The 17,076-nt window shown below is 38.6% G+C and overlaps 1 protein-coding gene across 7 annotated transcripts in view; it reads left to right on the forward strand.

Moving 5' to 3' along the window:
- Znf782 (zinc finger protein 782) overlaps positions 1 to 17,076 on the forward strand; it is a 28,973-nt gene that overhangs the window by 4,467 nt on the left and 7,430 nt on the right. For all 7 annotated transcript variants that reach the window (XM_048800303.1, XM_048800305.1, XM_048800304.1 and 4 more), the window contains one exon: positions 16,140 to 16,241. In XM_048800303.1, coding sequence (XP_048656260.1) covers positions 16,140 to 16,241 — 102 coding nt within the window. The remainder of the gene's footprint in view (positions 1 to 16,139; positions 16,242 to 17,076) is intronic.

Raw genomic sequence — 17,076 nt, forward strand, 5'->3', positions numbered from 1 at the left:
ATATATATATATCACACACACACACACACACCACACACACACACACACACAAAATGTATATACATATATATTTTTATGCATGTATGCGCACGCACATACATATATATATATGAATAATTAATAATGATCTTATTATTTTTTAGTTACCCACATTTGATAAGTTTTATTATTTTTTAACCATTTTGGGTTATATTTTTACCATCTGGTTGTATTTTGTTTAGCTTTAAGTTGTATTTACTGACCAACAATGTTGAAACTTTTAAATGTGTTTGTTAGCCATTTATAAATCTCTAATGAAGGGTTTATCACATCTTCAGATCATTCTTTGTTTACTTTAGCTTTTAGTTTTGGGGGATTTTTTTGTTTTATTTTTTAGTTGAAGTTCAGACCTTTATTAGATATGTTTTGCAAACGTTTTCTCTGCATCTCTGGCTTGCTTTTTTTTTTTTTTTTTGGTACCAGGGATTGAACTCAGGGGCACCCAACCACTGAGCCACATCCCCAGCCCTATTTTGTATTTTATTTAGAGACAGGGTCTCACTGAGTTGCTTAATGCCTCGCTGTTGCTGAGGATGACTTTGAACTCTCCATCCTCCTGTCTCAGCCTCCCAAGCCATTGGGATTACAGGCATGCACCACCGTACCTGGCTTGGCTTGCTTTTTTAAGAAGAAAACATTTTCAGGGTGTTTTTTACATAGACTATTTTTTGAAAATCTTTAATAACATTTTGTAATTGATAATAATTTTACAAAGTTTTGGGTACTCTGTAATGTTTTGGTATGTATACACACTATGTAATGATCAAATCTAGATAGTTAGCATATCCATCATCTCCAATATCAATCATTTCTTTGCAGTGAAACATTCAGAATCTTCTCTTCTAGCTATTTGGAAGTAAATAATACATTATTATTGTCTATACTCATCTCATTGTATGGTGGTCCAAAGCTTATTCCTCCTACCTAACTGAAAATTTGTACCCATTGACCACCCTCTCCTCATCCTCCTTACCCACCCTCTCTATCCTCTGGTAACCATTATTCTACTCACAACATCTATGAGATTGATTTTCTTATATTGCATGTTAAGTGAGCTCATGTGGACTTTATTTTTCTATACCTGATTTAATAACCACTTAGTGGATTTCTTTTTTTTTTTAGAGAGAATTTTTAATATTTATTTTTTAGTTTTCAGCGCCACAACATCTTTATTTGTATGTGGTGCTGAGGATCGAACCCAGGGTTGCACACATGCCAGGCGAGCGTGCTACCGCTTGAGCCACATCCCCAACCCCAAGTGTGATTTCTTTTAGATCCATTCATGTTGCCACAAATAATATGATTTCATCTTTTTCTGGATTAATAGTTTTTAATTTTATGTATACCACATTTTTTTCATCCATTCATCTCTTGATGAACATTTAGGCTGATTTCATATCTTGATTATTGTGAATAGTGCTGTAATAAACATGGGAGTACAGATGTTTCTTCAATATATGGATTTCATTTCCTGTGGATATATTCCCAGGATTGCTGGATCATGTGTAGTTCTGTTTTTAATGTTTTGATGAGATTCCATGCTGTTTTACTTAGTAGATGTGCTAGTTTACATTCCCACTGATGGTATGCAAGGGTCCCCCGTTCTCTGCATTCTCACCAATGTTTGTTATTCTATGTCTTTTTAGCAACAGCCATCCTAACAGTTGTAAAATAGTGAGGTTTTAGTTTGCATTTGCCTGTGATTGAAGATGCTGAATGTGTTTTAATAGCTTGTTGTCCTTGCATATCTTCTTTTGAGAAATTTTATTTAGTTTCTTTGCCCATTTTTGTTGTTGTTTGTTTTTGTTTCTTACTGCTGGGGATCAAACCCAGATCCTCATGCACACTAGGCAAACGTTCTACCACTGAGCTACACCCCCAGCCTTTGCTTATTTTTTAATTTCCTTGATATTGAGTTGTCTGAGTTCCTTATGTATTTTAGATATCAGCTGTTTATTAGATGGATAGTTTAAAAACATTCTGTCCTATTCTCTAGCTGTCTCCTCACTCTGTTGTTTTCTTTGCTGTGCAGAAGTTTTTGGCTTTATATAATCCCATTTGCCTATTTCTGGTTTGTTGGTTTTGCTTTGGGAATCTTAAGCAAAAATTATTGCTAAATTCAATGTCATGAAGCTTCTCTTCTGTTTTCTTATAGTAGTTCTGTAGTTTCAGGTCTTGTTTTAAGTCCTTTGTCCTTTTTGACTTGATTTGAGTATTATGGTAAGAGAGGTCTAGTTTCACTCTTTTGCATGTGAGTATTCAGTTTCTCCATCACTTATTGAAGATAAGTCCTGTGCCCATTTTGTATTCTTGGCATTTTGGTTGCAATTCAGTTGGTTACAGATGCAAGAATATATTCCTGATGCTCTGTACTGTACATTGGTCTGTATGTCTGTTTTTTTTTTTAAAGAGAGAGAAGAGAAGAGAAGAGAAGAGAGAGAGAAGAGAAGAGAGAGAAAGAGAGAATTTTTTAATAATTATTTTTCAGTTTTTGGTGAACACAACATCTTTATTTTATGTGGTGCTGAGGATCGAACCCAGTGCCCCGCACATGCCAGGCATGCGCTACCACTTGAGCCACATCCCCAGCCCTGTATGTCTGTTTTTATGCCAGTATTATGCTGTTTTGATCATTGCTTCTTTGTAAGATGTTTGAGGTCAAGTATTCTGATACCTCCAGCTTCATGTTTTTTTAAAATTGGTTTATTATAGTTATATGTAATAGTGGGATTTATGGTGATATATTCATGACATAATTTGGTTGATTTATTTCCCCAGCACCTCCCCTTTCCTGCCTTCCACTTTTTTTCGCATCCCCTTCCTCTAGTTAGCTTGTCTCCCTAGTTTTATGAGATAACTTTTTATTCTTTTTTTCTCTCTAGCTTCAACTTATGAGAGAAAACATATGACCTTGACTTTCTGATTCTGGCTTACTTCATATAACATGATGGTCTTCAGTTCCATCCACAGTTTAATTCTTCATTACTGAGTAAAACTCCATTGCATATATATACCATCTGCTGATAGACACGTAGACTGATTCGATAACTTGGCTATTGTGAATTCCATTGCTGTAAACATGAATATGCAACTATTGCTGTAGTGTGCTGACTAATTCTTTTGCATAAATATGAGGAAGTGGCATAGATAGTTCATATGGTGCTTTCCTTCCTAGTCTTTTGAAGAACCTCCATGTTCCTTCGTTCCCCATATCCTTGTCAGCATTTATTATTATTTGTGTTCTTGGTTATTGCCATTCTAACTGGAGTGATGAAATCTCACTGTAGTTCAATTTGCATGTTCCTGATTGCTGAGGATATTGAATATTTTTCATATATTAGTTAACCATTTATATATCCTTTTTTGGTAGGGAGTACCGGGGATTGAACACTGAGCCAAATCCCCAGCCCCATGTTATATTTCACTTAGAGACAGGGTCTCACAGAGATGCTTAGGCACCTCACTTTTGCTGAGGCTGGCTTTGAACTTGAGATCCTCCTGCCTCAGCTTCATGAGCTGGGATTACATGCATGCACCACTGAGCCTGGCCCATTTATATTTCTTCTGAGAAGTATCTGTTTAGATTATTTGCCAATTTTTAATTGGGTTATTTGGGTTTTGGGATATTAAGTTCCTTGAGTTCTTTCCTTGTCAGGAGAGTATCCTGCAAAGATTGTCTCCCATTCTATAGCCCCTCTATTCGTGCTCTTTTATTGTTCCCTTTGCGTGTAGAAGCTTTTTAATTTGATGCCATCCCTTATTCATTCTTGATATTTTCCTGAGCTTTAGGAGTCCTATCGAGGAAGTTGTTGCCTGTGCCTGTATGTTGAAGTGTGATCCTATGTTTTCCTCTAGGAGTTGTCAAGTTTGTGGTTGTTATGATTTGAATATGAGTTGTCCCCCCAAAAGCTTCATGGGTCATTCAGTGTGGTAATGTTCAGAGCCTAAATAATCAGAGTATGAGAGCTGTGACTTCATCAGTGGACCAACCCATCTGCTGGACTAATCATTTGAAAGGATCACTGTTGTTTTGGGGTGACTATAGGCAAGAGGGGCCTGGCTGGAGGAAATAGGTCACTGGAGGCGTGCCTTTGGGAATTGTATTTTGTTCTTGGCTCCTCTCTGTCTTTTGGCTTCCTCACGGCTCTGAGCGGACAGCTTTCACCCAGCTCACCCTTCCTCCACGATGTTCTGCCCCCGCACAGGATCAGAGTGATGAAGGTGACCGCCCGTGGACTGGACCTCTCAAACTCTGAGCCCAAAGTGAAGTTTTCTTCCTCTAAGTTGTTTTCCTCCGTTACCTCACTCACAGTGACAAAAAGATGGCTGACACAGTAATCTGATTCCTAGACTAATATAAATCCAAAAGACTTTTTGGAACTGACTCTTGTGCAGGGTGAGAGACCAGTATCTAATTTTATTCTTCTACATATAAGTATCCGATTCTCACAGCACCATCTGTTAAAAAGGCTGTCTTTCCTCCCAACATTTGTTTTTATCTCCACTGACAAGGATCAGATGCCTGTGTCTTTGAGTTTGTCTGTGTGCCTCCCATTCCATTAGTCTACATGTCTGTTTTCATGCCATGCCAAGCTACTGCTGTTCTCTTATGTTATGGTTTAGATGTAGGTATCCCCCAAGAACTCATGTGGGAGACAATTAAAGAAAATTCAGAGGTAAAATGATTGGGTTATGAGAGTTTAGACCTCATCAGTGCATTGATTCCCTGATGAGGATTAACTGCAGGCAGGTAGGGTATGGCTGAAGCAGGTAAATCAGTGGGGGAGTGTCTCTGGGATTTATATTTTGTCTGTGGTGAGAGGAGCTCTTGTTCTCTCACTTTGCATCCTTTCCTCCACCACACTCTGCCTTGATGTCCTGCTTTACCTCAGGCCTTGGGAAATGGAGTTGACCATCTATAGACTGAGACTCTAAAACTGGGAACACCAAATAACCTTTCCTCCTCTAAAATTGTGTTTGTCAGATCTTTTGGTCACTACACTATAGCTCTGTAGTGTAATTTGAGATAGGGTATTGTGTTGCCTCCAATATTGTTCTTTTGTTGTTGTTTTTGGGTACCAGGGATTGAACTCAGGGGCACGCGACCACTGAGCCACATCCCCTGCCCTATTTTGTATTTTATTTAGAGACAGGGTCTCATTGAGTTGCTTAGTGCCTTCTTTTTTGCTGAGGCTGGCTTTGAACTTACCATCCTCCTGCCTCCGCCTCCCGAGCTGCTGGGATTACAGGTGTGTACCACTGTGCCTGGCTCCAGTATTATTCTTATTAATCAGAATTGCTTTGGCTATTCTCAGTCTTTTTTTCTTCTGTATGAATTATAGGATTGTTTTGTTTAGTTTCATGAATAATGGCACTGGTATTTTGATGTGATTGTATTGAATCTGTAGACTATTTTCGGTAATATGGCCATTTTAACAATATTAATTCTGCCTATCTATGAAGATGGGAGGTCTTTCCATCTTTAATGTCTTTTTTATTTCTTTCCTCATTGTTTATAATTTTCATTATAGAGGTCTTATACCTCCTTTGTTAGATTTATTCCTAGTTTTTTATAATCTATTTGAATGGAATTGTTTTCCTGATTTTTTTCCCAGCAGATTCATTATTGGTGGTGTATAGAACAGCTGGTGATTTTTATATATTGATTTTGTGTCCTGATACTTTGTTGGCTTTGTTTATCAGCTCTAGAAATGTTCTGATGGAATTGTGTGGATCTTCTAAGTATAGGATCATATCATCATCAATCAGTGAAAATTTGGCTTCATCTTTTCCCATTTATATTGCTTTTATTCCTTTATCTTGCCTGATTACTCTGGTTAAAATTTCAAGTACTGTGTTGAGTAGAAGTTGTAAGAGAATATCTTCTAGCCTTGTTCCTGATTTTGGAGGAATTTCTTTCCATTTGTTCTCTAACAGGATGATTTTGCCTTTGAGTTTGTAGTAGTAACCTTTATAATATCAAGTTAAGTTCCTTCTATCCCTAGTTTCTTTAATTTTTTATCATGAATGGGTGCTCAATTTTGTCAAAGGCTTTTTCTGCATCTATTGAGGTGATCATGTGATTTGCATCCAAATTTTATTTATGCAGTGCATTGCATTGCAGATTGTATATATTGAACTGTCCTTGAATCTCTGGAGTGAAATCAACTTGATCATGTTGTAAAATTTTCTTAGTGGTGTTTTTGAATCTGGGTTATTAATATTTTATTCAGAATTTTTGCATCAGCCTTCATGAGGGATATTACTCTGCAGTTTTCTTTCCTTGACATGTCCTTATCGGGTTTCGTCGGGGTGATTCTGGCTTCATGGAATGAATTTGGGAGTTGTCCTCACCCCTGCCTTTCTTTCATGAAACCCTTTGAGGAGCAGTGGCAATGGTTCTTCATTAAAGCTCGGGTAGGATTCAGCTAAGAATCCATTTGGAGGCTGGGGCTGTGGCTCAGTGGTAGAGCACTTGCCTAGCATGTGTGAAGCACGGGGTTCACTCCTCAGCATGATATAGAAATAAGTAAATAAAATAAAGTTATTATGTCCGTCTACAGCCAAAAAAGAAAAAATAATCCATTTGATCCTGGACTTTTCTTTGATGGCAGGCTTTTTATTACTGCTCCAATCTCATTGCTTGCTACTAATCTGTTTGGATTTTTAATATTCTACTGGTATATTTTTGGTAGGTCATATTTGTCTAGAAATTTGTCCATTTCTTCTAGATTTTTCAGTTTATTGCAACTAAAATTTCTCAGATAATTTACAATAGTATTCTTTCATTAATTTTTGCTCTGATCTTCATTATTCTCTTCCTTCTGGATTTGGAATTATTTTGTTCTTGTTTTCCTAGAGCATTGAAGTGTATCTTTAGATTATTTATTTGTGATCTTTCTGACTTTTTTTTTTTAATGTAGGCGCTCAGTGCTATAAAATTTCCTATTAGAACTGCCTTCATAGTGAGTCAGAGATTTCAGTATGTATTATCCTTTCATGTTTGACTAAGAGTTTCCTAATGTCACCAGTCATTTCTTCTGTGATCCATTTATCATTTGAAATGTATTGTTCAGTTTCTGTATCTTTATGTATTTTCTGTAGTTTTTTTTTTTTGCTGTTGATTTATAATTTGTCATTATGATTTGATAAGATGAAGAGATCAATTTTTAGTATTTTGCCAAGACTTGATTTGTAGCCTAAAATATGGTTTATGAGCAGCTGAAAAAAAAGTGAATTGGCTATTGTTGAAAGAAATATTCTATAGATGTCTATTAGGTTCATTGTATTTATAATATTTTTTATGTCTGAAGATTATTTACTGAACTTATGTTTAGATGACCTATTTATTAGTGAGAGAGATGTGTTGAAATCACTCAGTGTTGGTATATTGGAGTTTGTCTGAGTCTTTGTTTTATGTAATTAGATGTCCCAGTATCTAGGAGCTTAAAAATTCACTGTTACGTCTTGTTGGATTGACCCCTTTACCAGTATGAACTGACCTTCTTTCTTGAACAGACATTTTGGTTGTTATGTATGATAATAGCTAGTCCTGCTTGCTTTTAGGCTCCATTTGCACCGAATATCCTTTCCATTCTTTTACTTTTTAGCCTGTGGGTATCTTAGCCTGACTCATGGGTCTCTCACAAATAACACGAGTCAGGCCTTTGTTTTTAAACAAATCTGCCCATTCGTGTCTTAAATTGGAGAATTGAGACCATTTACATTGAATGCTATTATAGATTATTTCCTGCTGTTTTGGTGTATTGCTAATGATTAATTCAGTTCTAATCCTTATTTGTTTACCCTTCTAATGAGATTTATTTTTAAGGAGCTCTAGAATTTAAGTTCTTCTGTGTGTAGTATTTCTTTTTAAGTATTTTCTGTAATGCCGGCTTAGTAGTCATGAATTATTTTAGTTTATGCTTATCTTGGAATGTTTTTTTTTTAATTTTTTCTTCATATTTATAAGAATAGCTGTGCTGGATAAAGCAATCTTGGTTGGCAGTTATTTTCTTTCAAGGTTTAGAATACCTCATTCGAATCCCTTATGGATTTTAGAGTTTGTGGCAAGAAATCAGAGGTTACTCTTAGTGGTTTACCTCTGACTATGATCTGATGTTTTTTCTCCTTAAACTTTTAAAACTGTATTCTTATTTTCTGTGTTATACATTTTAACTATAATATGTCATGGAGAGGGGTTGTTTTCGGATCTTGTTTATTTGTGGTTCTGTGTCTCCTTTATCTAGATGTCAGTCTCATCCCCAAGGTTTGGAAATGTTTCTGTTATTTCATTGAAAAGCTTATTAGCCTTTATCTTTTCACTTCTAATGATTCTTAGGTTTGTCTTTTAATGTTGTCCTATTTTGATCATTTTATTTTTCTTTATTGCTGACTGAGTGTTCAAGTTCATGTATCTTGTATTTGAGTCCTGAAATTCTGCCTGCTCTGTGGTCTAATCTATTGGTTTGACTTTCCACTGAATTTATTTGATTTGTTGTCTTTCATATCCAGAAATTTTGTTTGGTTCTTTTTCTGAATCTCTCTTTACTGAAAGTCCCTTTCAGATTCTGTATTTTCTCTCTTGATCACTTCTTAGGTCTGCATTGATCATTTTCACAATGAACTTTTTATATTCATTGTCTGGAGCTTCCTCCAAATCTTCCTCCAAATCAGTATCTGGAGATTCACTTATTGTCAGGGTTTGTAAATTTTGGAAGGCTCTTGTTAGCCTGCTTCCTTGTGTTTTCTTGAGTCTTATTTTTGCACATCTGTTGGGATGTGTTTCTCTCTTTTGTGGGAGATCTTCTTTTTGCATATTTTTATTGGTAAATTATAGTTGGACGATGATGAGATTTGTTGTTAAACATTGGTACATGCACATAATATAACAATGTATTTTTATCAATATCACTCCACAGTTCTTCCCCTCTCCCTCCCCACCTCCCAACCACTGGTCCCTTTTCTCATCTCCCTTGGTTTTCATGATATCTCTGCCTAACCCCCACAACATCCAACCCTTGAACTTTTGAGTTTGGCTTTTTTTCGCTTAACATGATGCTCTCTGGTTCTATTCATTTTCCTGCAAATGACATTAATAGGGCCCTATTGAGAAAACCATTGCCTGTGCCTATATGTTGGAGTGTTGACCCTACATTTATTTTTTAGGAGTTGCATAGTGTCTGGTCTGAATCCCAGGTCTTTGATTCATTTTGGGTTGACTTTTGTGAGGGTAGGAGAGGATGGTCTAGTTTCATTCTTTTACATATGGATAACCAGTTTTCCCAGTGTGATATGTTAAAAAGGCTGTCTTTTCTCCAATGTGTTCTTGGCACCTTTGTCAGGGACCAGATGACTGTAGATCTGTATTTACTGTGTCATTGTTCTGTGTGTGTCTCCTTATGCCAGTTCTAGGCAGATTTTGTTACCTAGCTTTGTAGAATAATTTGAAGTCAGGGATTGTGATGCCTCCAGCATTGCTGTTTTGGCTTAGCATTGCTTTGGCTATTCTGGGTCTTTTAGTCTTCCACATGAATTTTAGGACTATTTTTTCTAGTTCTATGACGAATGTCATTGGTATTTTGATGGGAATTACATTGAATTTGCATATTGCTTTTGGTAGTATGGCCATTTTAATAATATTAATTCTGCATATCCATGAACATGGAAGGTCTTTCCATCTTTTGAGGCTGTCTTCAGTTTCTTTCTTCCATTTTTTATATATTATTCCTAGAGGGTTTTTTTTAGGCTATTATGAATAGAATTATTTTCCTGATTTCTTTCTCAGCAGACTCATTGATGGTATAGAGGAAAGCTACTGATTTTTTGTATGTTGATTTTGTAACCTGCTATTTTGCCACATTTGTTCATTAGGTATAGCAGTCTTTTGGTGGGACTTTTGGATCCTCTAATTATAGGATCATGTTGTCTGCACTGATGATTTTATACTTCTTTTCCATTTTTATCCTTTTTATTTCCCTTTTCTAGCCTAATTACTTGACTGTATTAAATAGGATTGGTGAGAGTAGATATCCTTGTCTTAATTCCAGACTTTAATGGACATGCTTTCAGTTTTTCCCCATTTCTACGAGATTGGTGTTGGGTTTTTCATGTATAACCTTTATGATGTTGAGATAGGTTCCTTCTTCACCTAATTTTTTCAGTGTTTTTATAATAAATGGGTGCTGAATTTTGTCAAAGGTCTCCTCTGTTTCTATTGAGATGACTAATTCTATTTGTGTGATAAATTACATTTATTGATTTGCATGTGTTAAACCATTCTTGCATTTCGGGAATAAAACCAACCTAGTTTTGATGTACAATCTTCTTACTATGTAGTTGAACATGATAATATTTTATTGAGTATTTTGTGTCTAAATTCATCAGGGATATTGGTCTACAGTTTTCTTTCCTTGATGTATCCTTATCTGGTTTTGGTATGATACTGGCTTCATAGAATGAATTTGGAAGTGTTCCTTTATGTTTCATGGAATAATTTGAGGAGTGTTGGCACTTGTTTTTCTTTAAAGGTCTGGTAGAATCCAGCTGAGAGTGATTAGTGATCTCTTTATAGTAAGTAGCCATTGATGGTTTTAAATAAAATAGTAACATAATCAAATCTTCCCTTAAGGAACGTAATTTTTGCAACTAAAAAAACAATTATATATGCATTACCTTTTTCCCAACCACTGCATCTCTAGGAATACCTACACAAACACAAGTGGTATACACACAGGGATTTTTAGTGAGCATTGTCTGTCAGAGTGATAGGATACCAACTGTCCAAATATCCATTGACAAGCTGAATAAACATGGGAAAAAAAAAATATATATATATATATATATATATATATAAATGAAGACTGTGTAACAGAAAGAACCAGATAGCTTGATTTATTGCTCCTAAATAAAGTGGAAACACTCAGCATGGACACAATTCAGCCAAGTTCTTGCCACTTTATAATAAGATTGGCCTTTTCTCTCATTTCTAATACCTTCAGTCTCATTTCCATCTTAGACCTCATCAGAATTACCTTTATCACCCTTATTTTCCTCAACATACATGACCAGTTGAGTCATCTCTAAGAAGTTTCAGGCTCCTGGGCGTGATCACACACCCTTGGAATTCCAGCAGCTCTGGAGGCTAAGGCAGGAGGATGGCAAATTCCAATCCACCCTCAACAAACTAGTGAGACCCTATCGCTAATAAAAAATTCTTTTTAAAAAAGGGCTGGGCATGTGGCTCAGTGATTGAGTGTCCCTGGTACCAAAAAAAAAAATTAAAAATAAGTTTCAGACTCCCTATAACTCTCTCTTTCTGAGCCCTCGCCAGAATTTCCCTCGTGCTTCATTCATGACTATAAAGGCGTTTCCCAGCATGTGCTTCAAAACCGTTCCAGCCTCTACCCATCACGTATTCCAAAGCCACTTGCACACTGTCACGCATTTGTTACAGAAGCACCTCTTTCCTCCGGCACCAGTTTTGTTCTTACATTTTCTGTTTTGTTCTGCTGTAATAGAGTACCACAGACTGGGTAATTCAGAACAAACAGAACCTGCTCAGAGTTCTGTACTCCTGGATCCAGCATCATGGTGCCAGCCTCTGGCAAGGGTTTCCTAACTGTGTCATCACAGGGCATAAGGTGGAAGCACAAAGAGGGCAAGAGGGAGAAAGAAGCTGAACTAACTCTTGTATCATGGTGTTAGTCCCACTCAGGGTCTGATCCCTTCTTACAGGTCTCACGATTAAATTTATCACAGTGGGAATTAAATTTCAACATGAATTTTGGAGGGGACCAATATTCAAACCATAGCACTCTCACATGTCAGTAAAGACCAGATGGAGAACCTGGACTCCAGACCTCACCCTGAAATAAGAAGAAATATCTGCCTCTGCCGCAGTCCGGCTGCAGCAAAATAACCGGGGGGTGACGAGCAACTTGTGTACATTGATACAGCAGGAGTAGGAGCCGTTTATTGTAGGACAGGAGGGGTATATATACATTCCACACAGCTTATCTTAATTAACATAAACTAGATACAGCAGTCAACCAATAAGGAATCTCCACACTTAATGGCTTGCTGGCGTTACTTCACAAACCACTTCCTCTGGCAAAATGCCAGGCGCCATCTTGACTTGTTTACAGACTCTAACATGCCTCTCCAGCTGCCATGGTACCAGAAATGATCCAGACACTTCCTAAAGCAAAAGATAAACAAAACCCAGAGCCTCCTGACATAATGCCTAGAGTGCCCAGGATACAAATGAAGATCCGAATAGCCGTTATAATGGGTTGGATGATTAGAGTATCCAGATAACTGAAGTGAATCGCAGCAGTTCCATGGGATAGGATGGGCTACAGGGAACACAGTTATAAAGATGCTTACACCATATGTGAAGCAATATAGTTATTTTGATATTACAAGGGGAGTCATAGATTAAAGCATCTATTACAAACACCAAATTTTCAAGACGTTTAAATGATGCAGCATGAGACAAGATCAGATGGATTTGTATAAATGCCAGTTCTGCTTCCTGGTTGCCATGAGGTGAGATGCTCTGCTGCACCTGCCTTCTCCACCATGGTGCTGGGCCTCACCACAGGTCCATGGTCTGAAGCCAGCTGACCATGTACTGAAACCATGAGCCAAAAAGCCTTAACAAATTATTTTTAGAGGGCGCAGGTACTGGTGATTGCACTCAGGGGCACTCAACCACTGAGTCACACCCCCAGCCCTATTTTGTATTTTATTTAGAGACAGGGTCTCACTGAGTTGCTTAGTGCCTCCCTTTTGCTGAGGCTGGCTTTGAACTCATGATCCTCCCACCTCAGCCTTCTGAGCCACTGGGATTACAGGCATGTGCCATCGTACCTGGCTAATTTTTTAGAAGTTCTATTTGGGACTGGGGTTGTGGCTCAGCGGTAGAGCGCTTGCCTGGTGCATGCAAGGCCCTGGGTTCAATCCTCATCACCACATAAAAATAAATAAATAAAAATAAAGGCAGTGTGTAGAACTAAAAGAAATAAATATTTTTTAAAAAGTTCTGTTTGTTTGTACAACATAGTTAATTTAAACATTTTCATTGTGGGTGCACATGAAATAAGCGGCAGTAGAAAATAGTTGTTGAGAGTTTTTAAATAGCAAAGTAGGCAGTTTTTCCTTTCAGGAAAAGCAATATTAAATATTAGTTTTCAAAAAAATCTACATTTAAAACTATTTAGTTCAAGTCACAGAATTTTGCTCAGAGACCCCAATGCAATGCACAGTTAGCTGCCTAGGATGACCTGTTTGAAAGGACAGTGTCCCTTCAGAATATAACTTTACTGATTTGGGCACAGAAAAGAAGTTCTTGAGAACAAGAACATGATTTTAAAAGAGGAAGGAAAAACCTAGGGGAAAAATAAAACTTTGATGGTGCAGTGAAAGTAATTCTAAGATCAGAATTTATGGCCCTAAATGCATGCATTAAAAAAGGTCAATCTTGCCAGGCATGGTGATGCACACCTATAATCCCAGTGGTTCAGGATGCTGAAACAGGAGGATTGTGAGTTCAAAGCCAGCCTCAGCAAAAGCAAGGTGCTAATCAACTCAGTGAGACCCTGTCTCTAAATAAAATACAAAATAGGGCTGGGGATGTGGCTCAGTGGTTGAGTGCTCCTGAGTTCAATCCCTGGTACCCCCCCCCCAAAAAAAGGACAATCTCGAATCAGTGACCTACCTTTTATATCTGAAAATACTAGAAAAAGAAGATCCAATTAAATCTAAATTAGTAGAAGGAAGGAAATAATAGTGATTAGAAAAGAAATAAAGGCTAGGAAAACTATAGAGAAAATTAATAAACCAGTAGTTGTTTTGTTTGCTCAAGAAGATATGAAAAATTGACAGACTAAATTGAGAAAGAACACTCAAATTACTGATATCACAAGTGAAAGTGAGAGGTATTACCAACTCTACAGAAATAAAGTGACCATAAGAGAATATTGTAAACAGCTGTATCCCAACAGATTGCATCAGCTGGGTGAGAGGAACACATTCCTAGAAACACAGCATGCACCAAAACTGAATCATGAAAACAGAAAATCTGAGTAGACCCACAAGTAGTTTCTAGTACCAATCGCCAGTAAAAGGAGCCAGGATTCCTGGGGAAATGGCTGATTCTAGGACTGAGACAGGAATGTGAGATGAGCATGGAGCATCTTGTAGACCCAGAAATTAAGGAAATGCTCAAGAACCAAGATATGTGCATATGATAGAGAACAGAGGAGGAATTCAGTTTGGGGTACTAAATTCTCAGTAGCCCAAACTACAGCAATTTGGGCAACAAAACATTATTGATTTATAACCCAAAGTATAAAATACCCATACTGAATACTAAGTTAAGTCATTGAATATAAATAAATAATTGGGAAAAGTTGAAAAATCTCCTAAATAGAGTTATCCTACTAATTGATGTAGTTACTGTCCCTTCAGGGAGATAGAGCATAACTCTGCTCTACTTTAGTGGGCTGTGCCCAGTGACTTCCTTCTGGAGAGTACAGTATACACAGGGGAGAAGGAGCAAATTTCCAGTGGAGACCTGGCATACAGTTCCTCAGCCAGATGAACAAGGATAACCTCACCAGCCGTTAGTGTTGGTAGCATGTACCGTTAATGAAATGTGTTAAAAATGGCAGACATTTAATCTGTGGCCTTTCTCCCATATATACACGACAACAGTTTAGTTATGAGAAAAACATCAGACGATCTCAAATTGAAGGACCTTTTACAGTGTCCTTGAAACAGTGTTATGAAAAGCAAGGCAAGTCACTTAAAGTCTAGGAAATATGAGATAATTCTACTGCCAAATATGAGATAATAATCTGTTATTCTTATAGGGCTCACCTCATTTGTTTCTCTGTTCTCCTGCCTTTTGTCTTAAGCCTGTAACCTTCCATATACGTTTATTTTTAGATGTCTAATATCGAATTTATTTTACTATAGATAGAAATGGAAGTCCTCATGAAATCTCCTGTTTAAATCCAAGACATTGACCATTTTAGTATATAATGTTATTTAGGATTGCAGTTCAGAGATTTAAGGAAATTATTTGAGTGTAAGAAAAAAAAATTCTATTGTCACTTTCCCTCCAAAAGGTACAGCACACACCTTGAATGTGCCATTTTTTAAGCTGTGCTTTACTGCCTGCATCCTGGGCAGCGGTGGAAATGGAGTCCCCTCCAGTGGAATGGGCTGGCTGAGACATAAAAGCTAAGAAAAACAGGATGGTGAAATAACCACAGAACACAGAAAGAAGTTTTAAAGGCAGGGTCAGGACGGGCCAGCTGACCAGACAGATCCAGCTTCTAACAAAGGAGCCTGTGCCTGCTCTATTTATATCGGAAGACTTCACAGGCTTTGCAGGAAAGATTTTCACCAAAATAGGATACAGGTGGGGCAGGTGGGCTGCTCAGCTCCAGATGACGTGTCAGTCCCTTCTCTGGTGTGCTGCCTGGGACATTTCTAGCAGAACGGAGAGAAGGTCACATGTACTGGCGGTCCGTCTCTGTGGGAGAGCCACAGGAGGTTCCCAGTGCCAGACCTGTCCCTTCCCTGGCTGCGATGCCCAGGAAAGGTCCTAATGCGTTACATGGATGGCTTCCCGCAGTGTTGAGAGCCCCAGCCCAAGGGGCCCCAGCAAACTTCCAGCTGCCAGCTGATGATTGGCTCACAGCGGCCCCAGCAACTTCTAGCTGCCAACTGATTGGCTCCTCTGTGGTGATGCTCATTGGGCTGTTTCCCTGCCCTTTCAGACCAGGGAGCTGCTCATTGGGGGACTTTTTTGGCTCTGCCCACGCGACCCAGCCAATCAGCCTCAAGAGCAGGAGGAGTGGGGGAGGTTGAGAGGCTTGTGGGAAGCCGGTGTGGCAGTTGGGCTCTGAAGGTTTTTCCTGAGGAGCTGTTTTGTTTGGCATGTGTGGTTCTAAAAATAAAGTTTGTTTCTTTTGACAAGTGGCTCCTGAATTGTGCCCAGACTGCGGCACCGCAGTGTTTTTCTTCATATTCAGGAGCAGTGGAATCTACGCAGCCTACTCAAGTTCTAAATTATTTCCTATTTACAGGGTTCTGCTTTACCAAACCAGAACTGATCTTCACATTGGAACAAGGAGAAGATCCGTGGTCATTAGAGAAAGAAAAAGGATTCCTAAACTGGAGTTCCCCAGGTGAGTAATTGAATACTGGCAGAAAGCTCACTGAGTAGCTAGGAGGACACTTACCACTCAGCATGTAGCCATACTTGTGGCTAAAAATCAACAGAAAGGATACAGAGCAGAATCAGTTTAAAAAGGGCAGGAGGCAGAGTACCAGGAAAAGAGGCACAATCACAGAAACAGGACACACTGGGTTCCCCTGGCTATGAATTGTAACATGTTGTCTACTCAGAATCCTGATGATTAGGACTAGGAGCCCAGGATTTTTATCATACCCTCAATAGTATGTTAAAAGTCTGGGTATTCAGATGAAAAGCACAGGTTCAGGATGATTTACAGGTTGTGTGGATGATCAGATGATCTGTATGTCAGGTAGATAGTTTATAGGCATCTTTATCTATCATGAGTCAAAGTGTAGATGTGAGCGGGAGAGCCGGTGCTCAGCATAGGCACAGGCAGTCTGGGTATGATGGCCTCTCTGAGCAGTGCTGGGACCCTGTGTAGATGTGAGAGGGAGAGCAGGTGCTCAGCATAGGCACAGGCAGTCTGGGTATGATGGTCCCTCTGAGCAGTGCTGGGACCCTGTGTAGATGTGAGAGGGAGAGCAGGTGCTCAGCATAGGCACAGGCAGTCTGGGTATGATGGTCCCTCTGAGCAGTGCTGGGACCCTGTGTAGATGTGAGAGGGAGAGCAGGTGCTCAGCATAGGCACAGGCAGTCTGGGTATGATGGTCCCTCTGAGCAGTGCTGGGACCCTGTGTAGATGTGAGAGGGAGAGCAGGTGCTCAGCATAGGCACAGGCAGTCTGGGTATGATGGTCCCTCTGAGCAGTGCTGGGACCCTGTGTA

The sequence above is a fragment of the Marmota marmota genome, unplaced genomic scaffold (genome assembly GCF_001458135.2).
Source record: "Marmota marmota marmota unplaced genomic scaffold, marMar, whole genome shotgun sequence".
Classification (NCBI taxonomy): domain Eukaryota; kingdom Metazoa; phylum Chordata; class Mammalia; order Rodentia; family Sciuridae; genus Marmota; species Marmota marmota.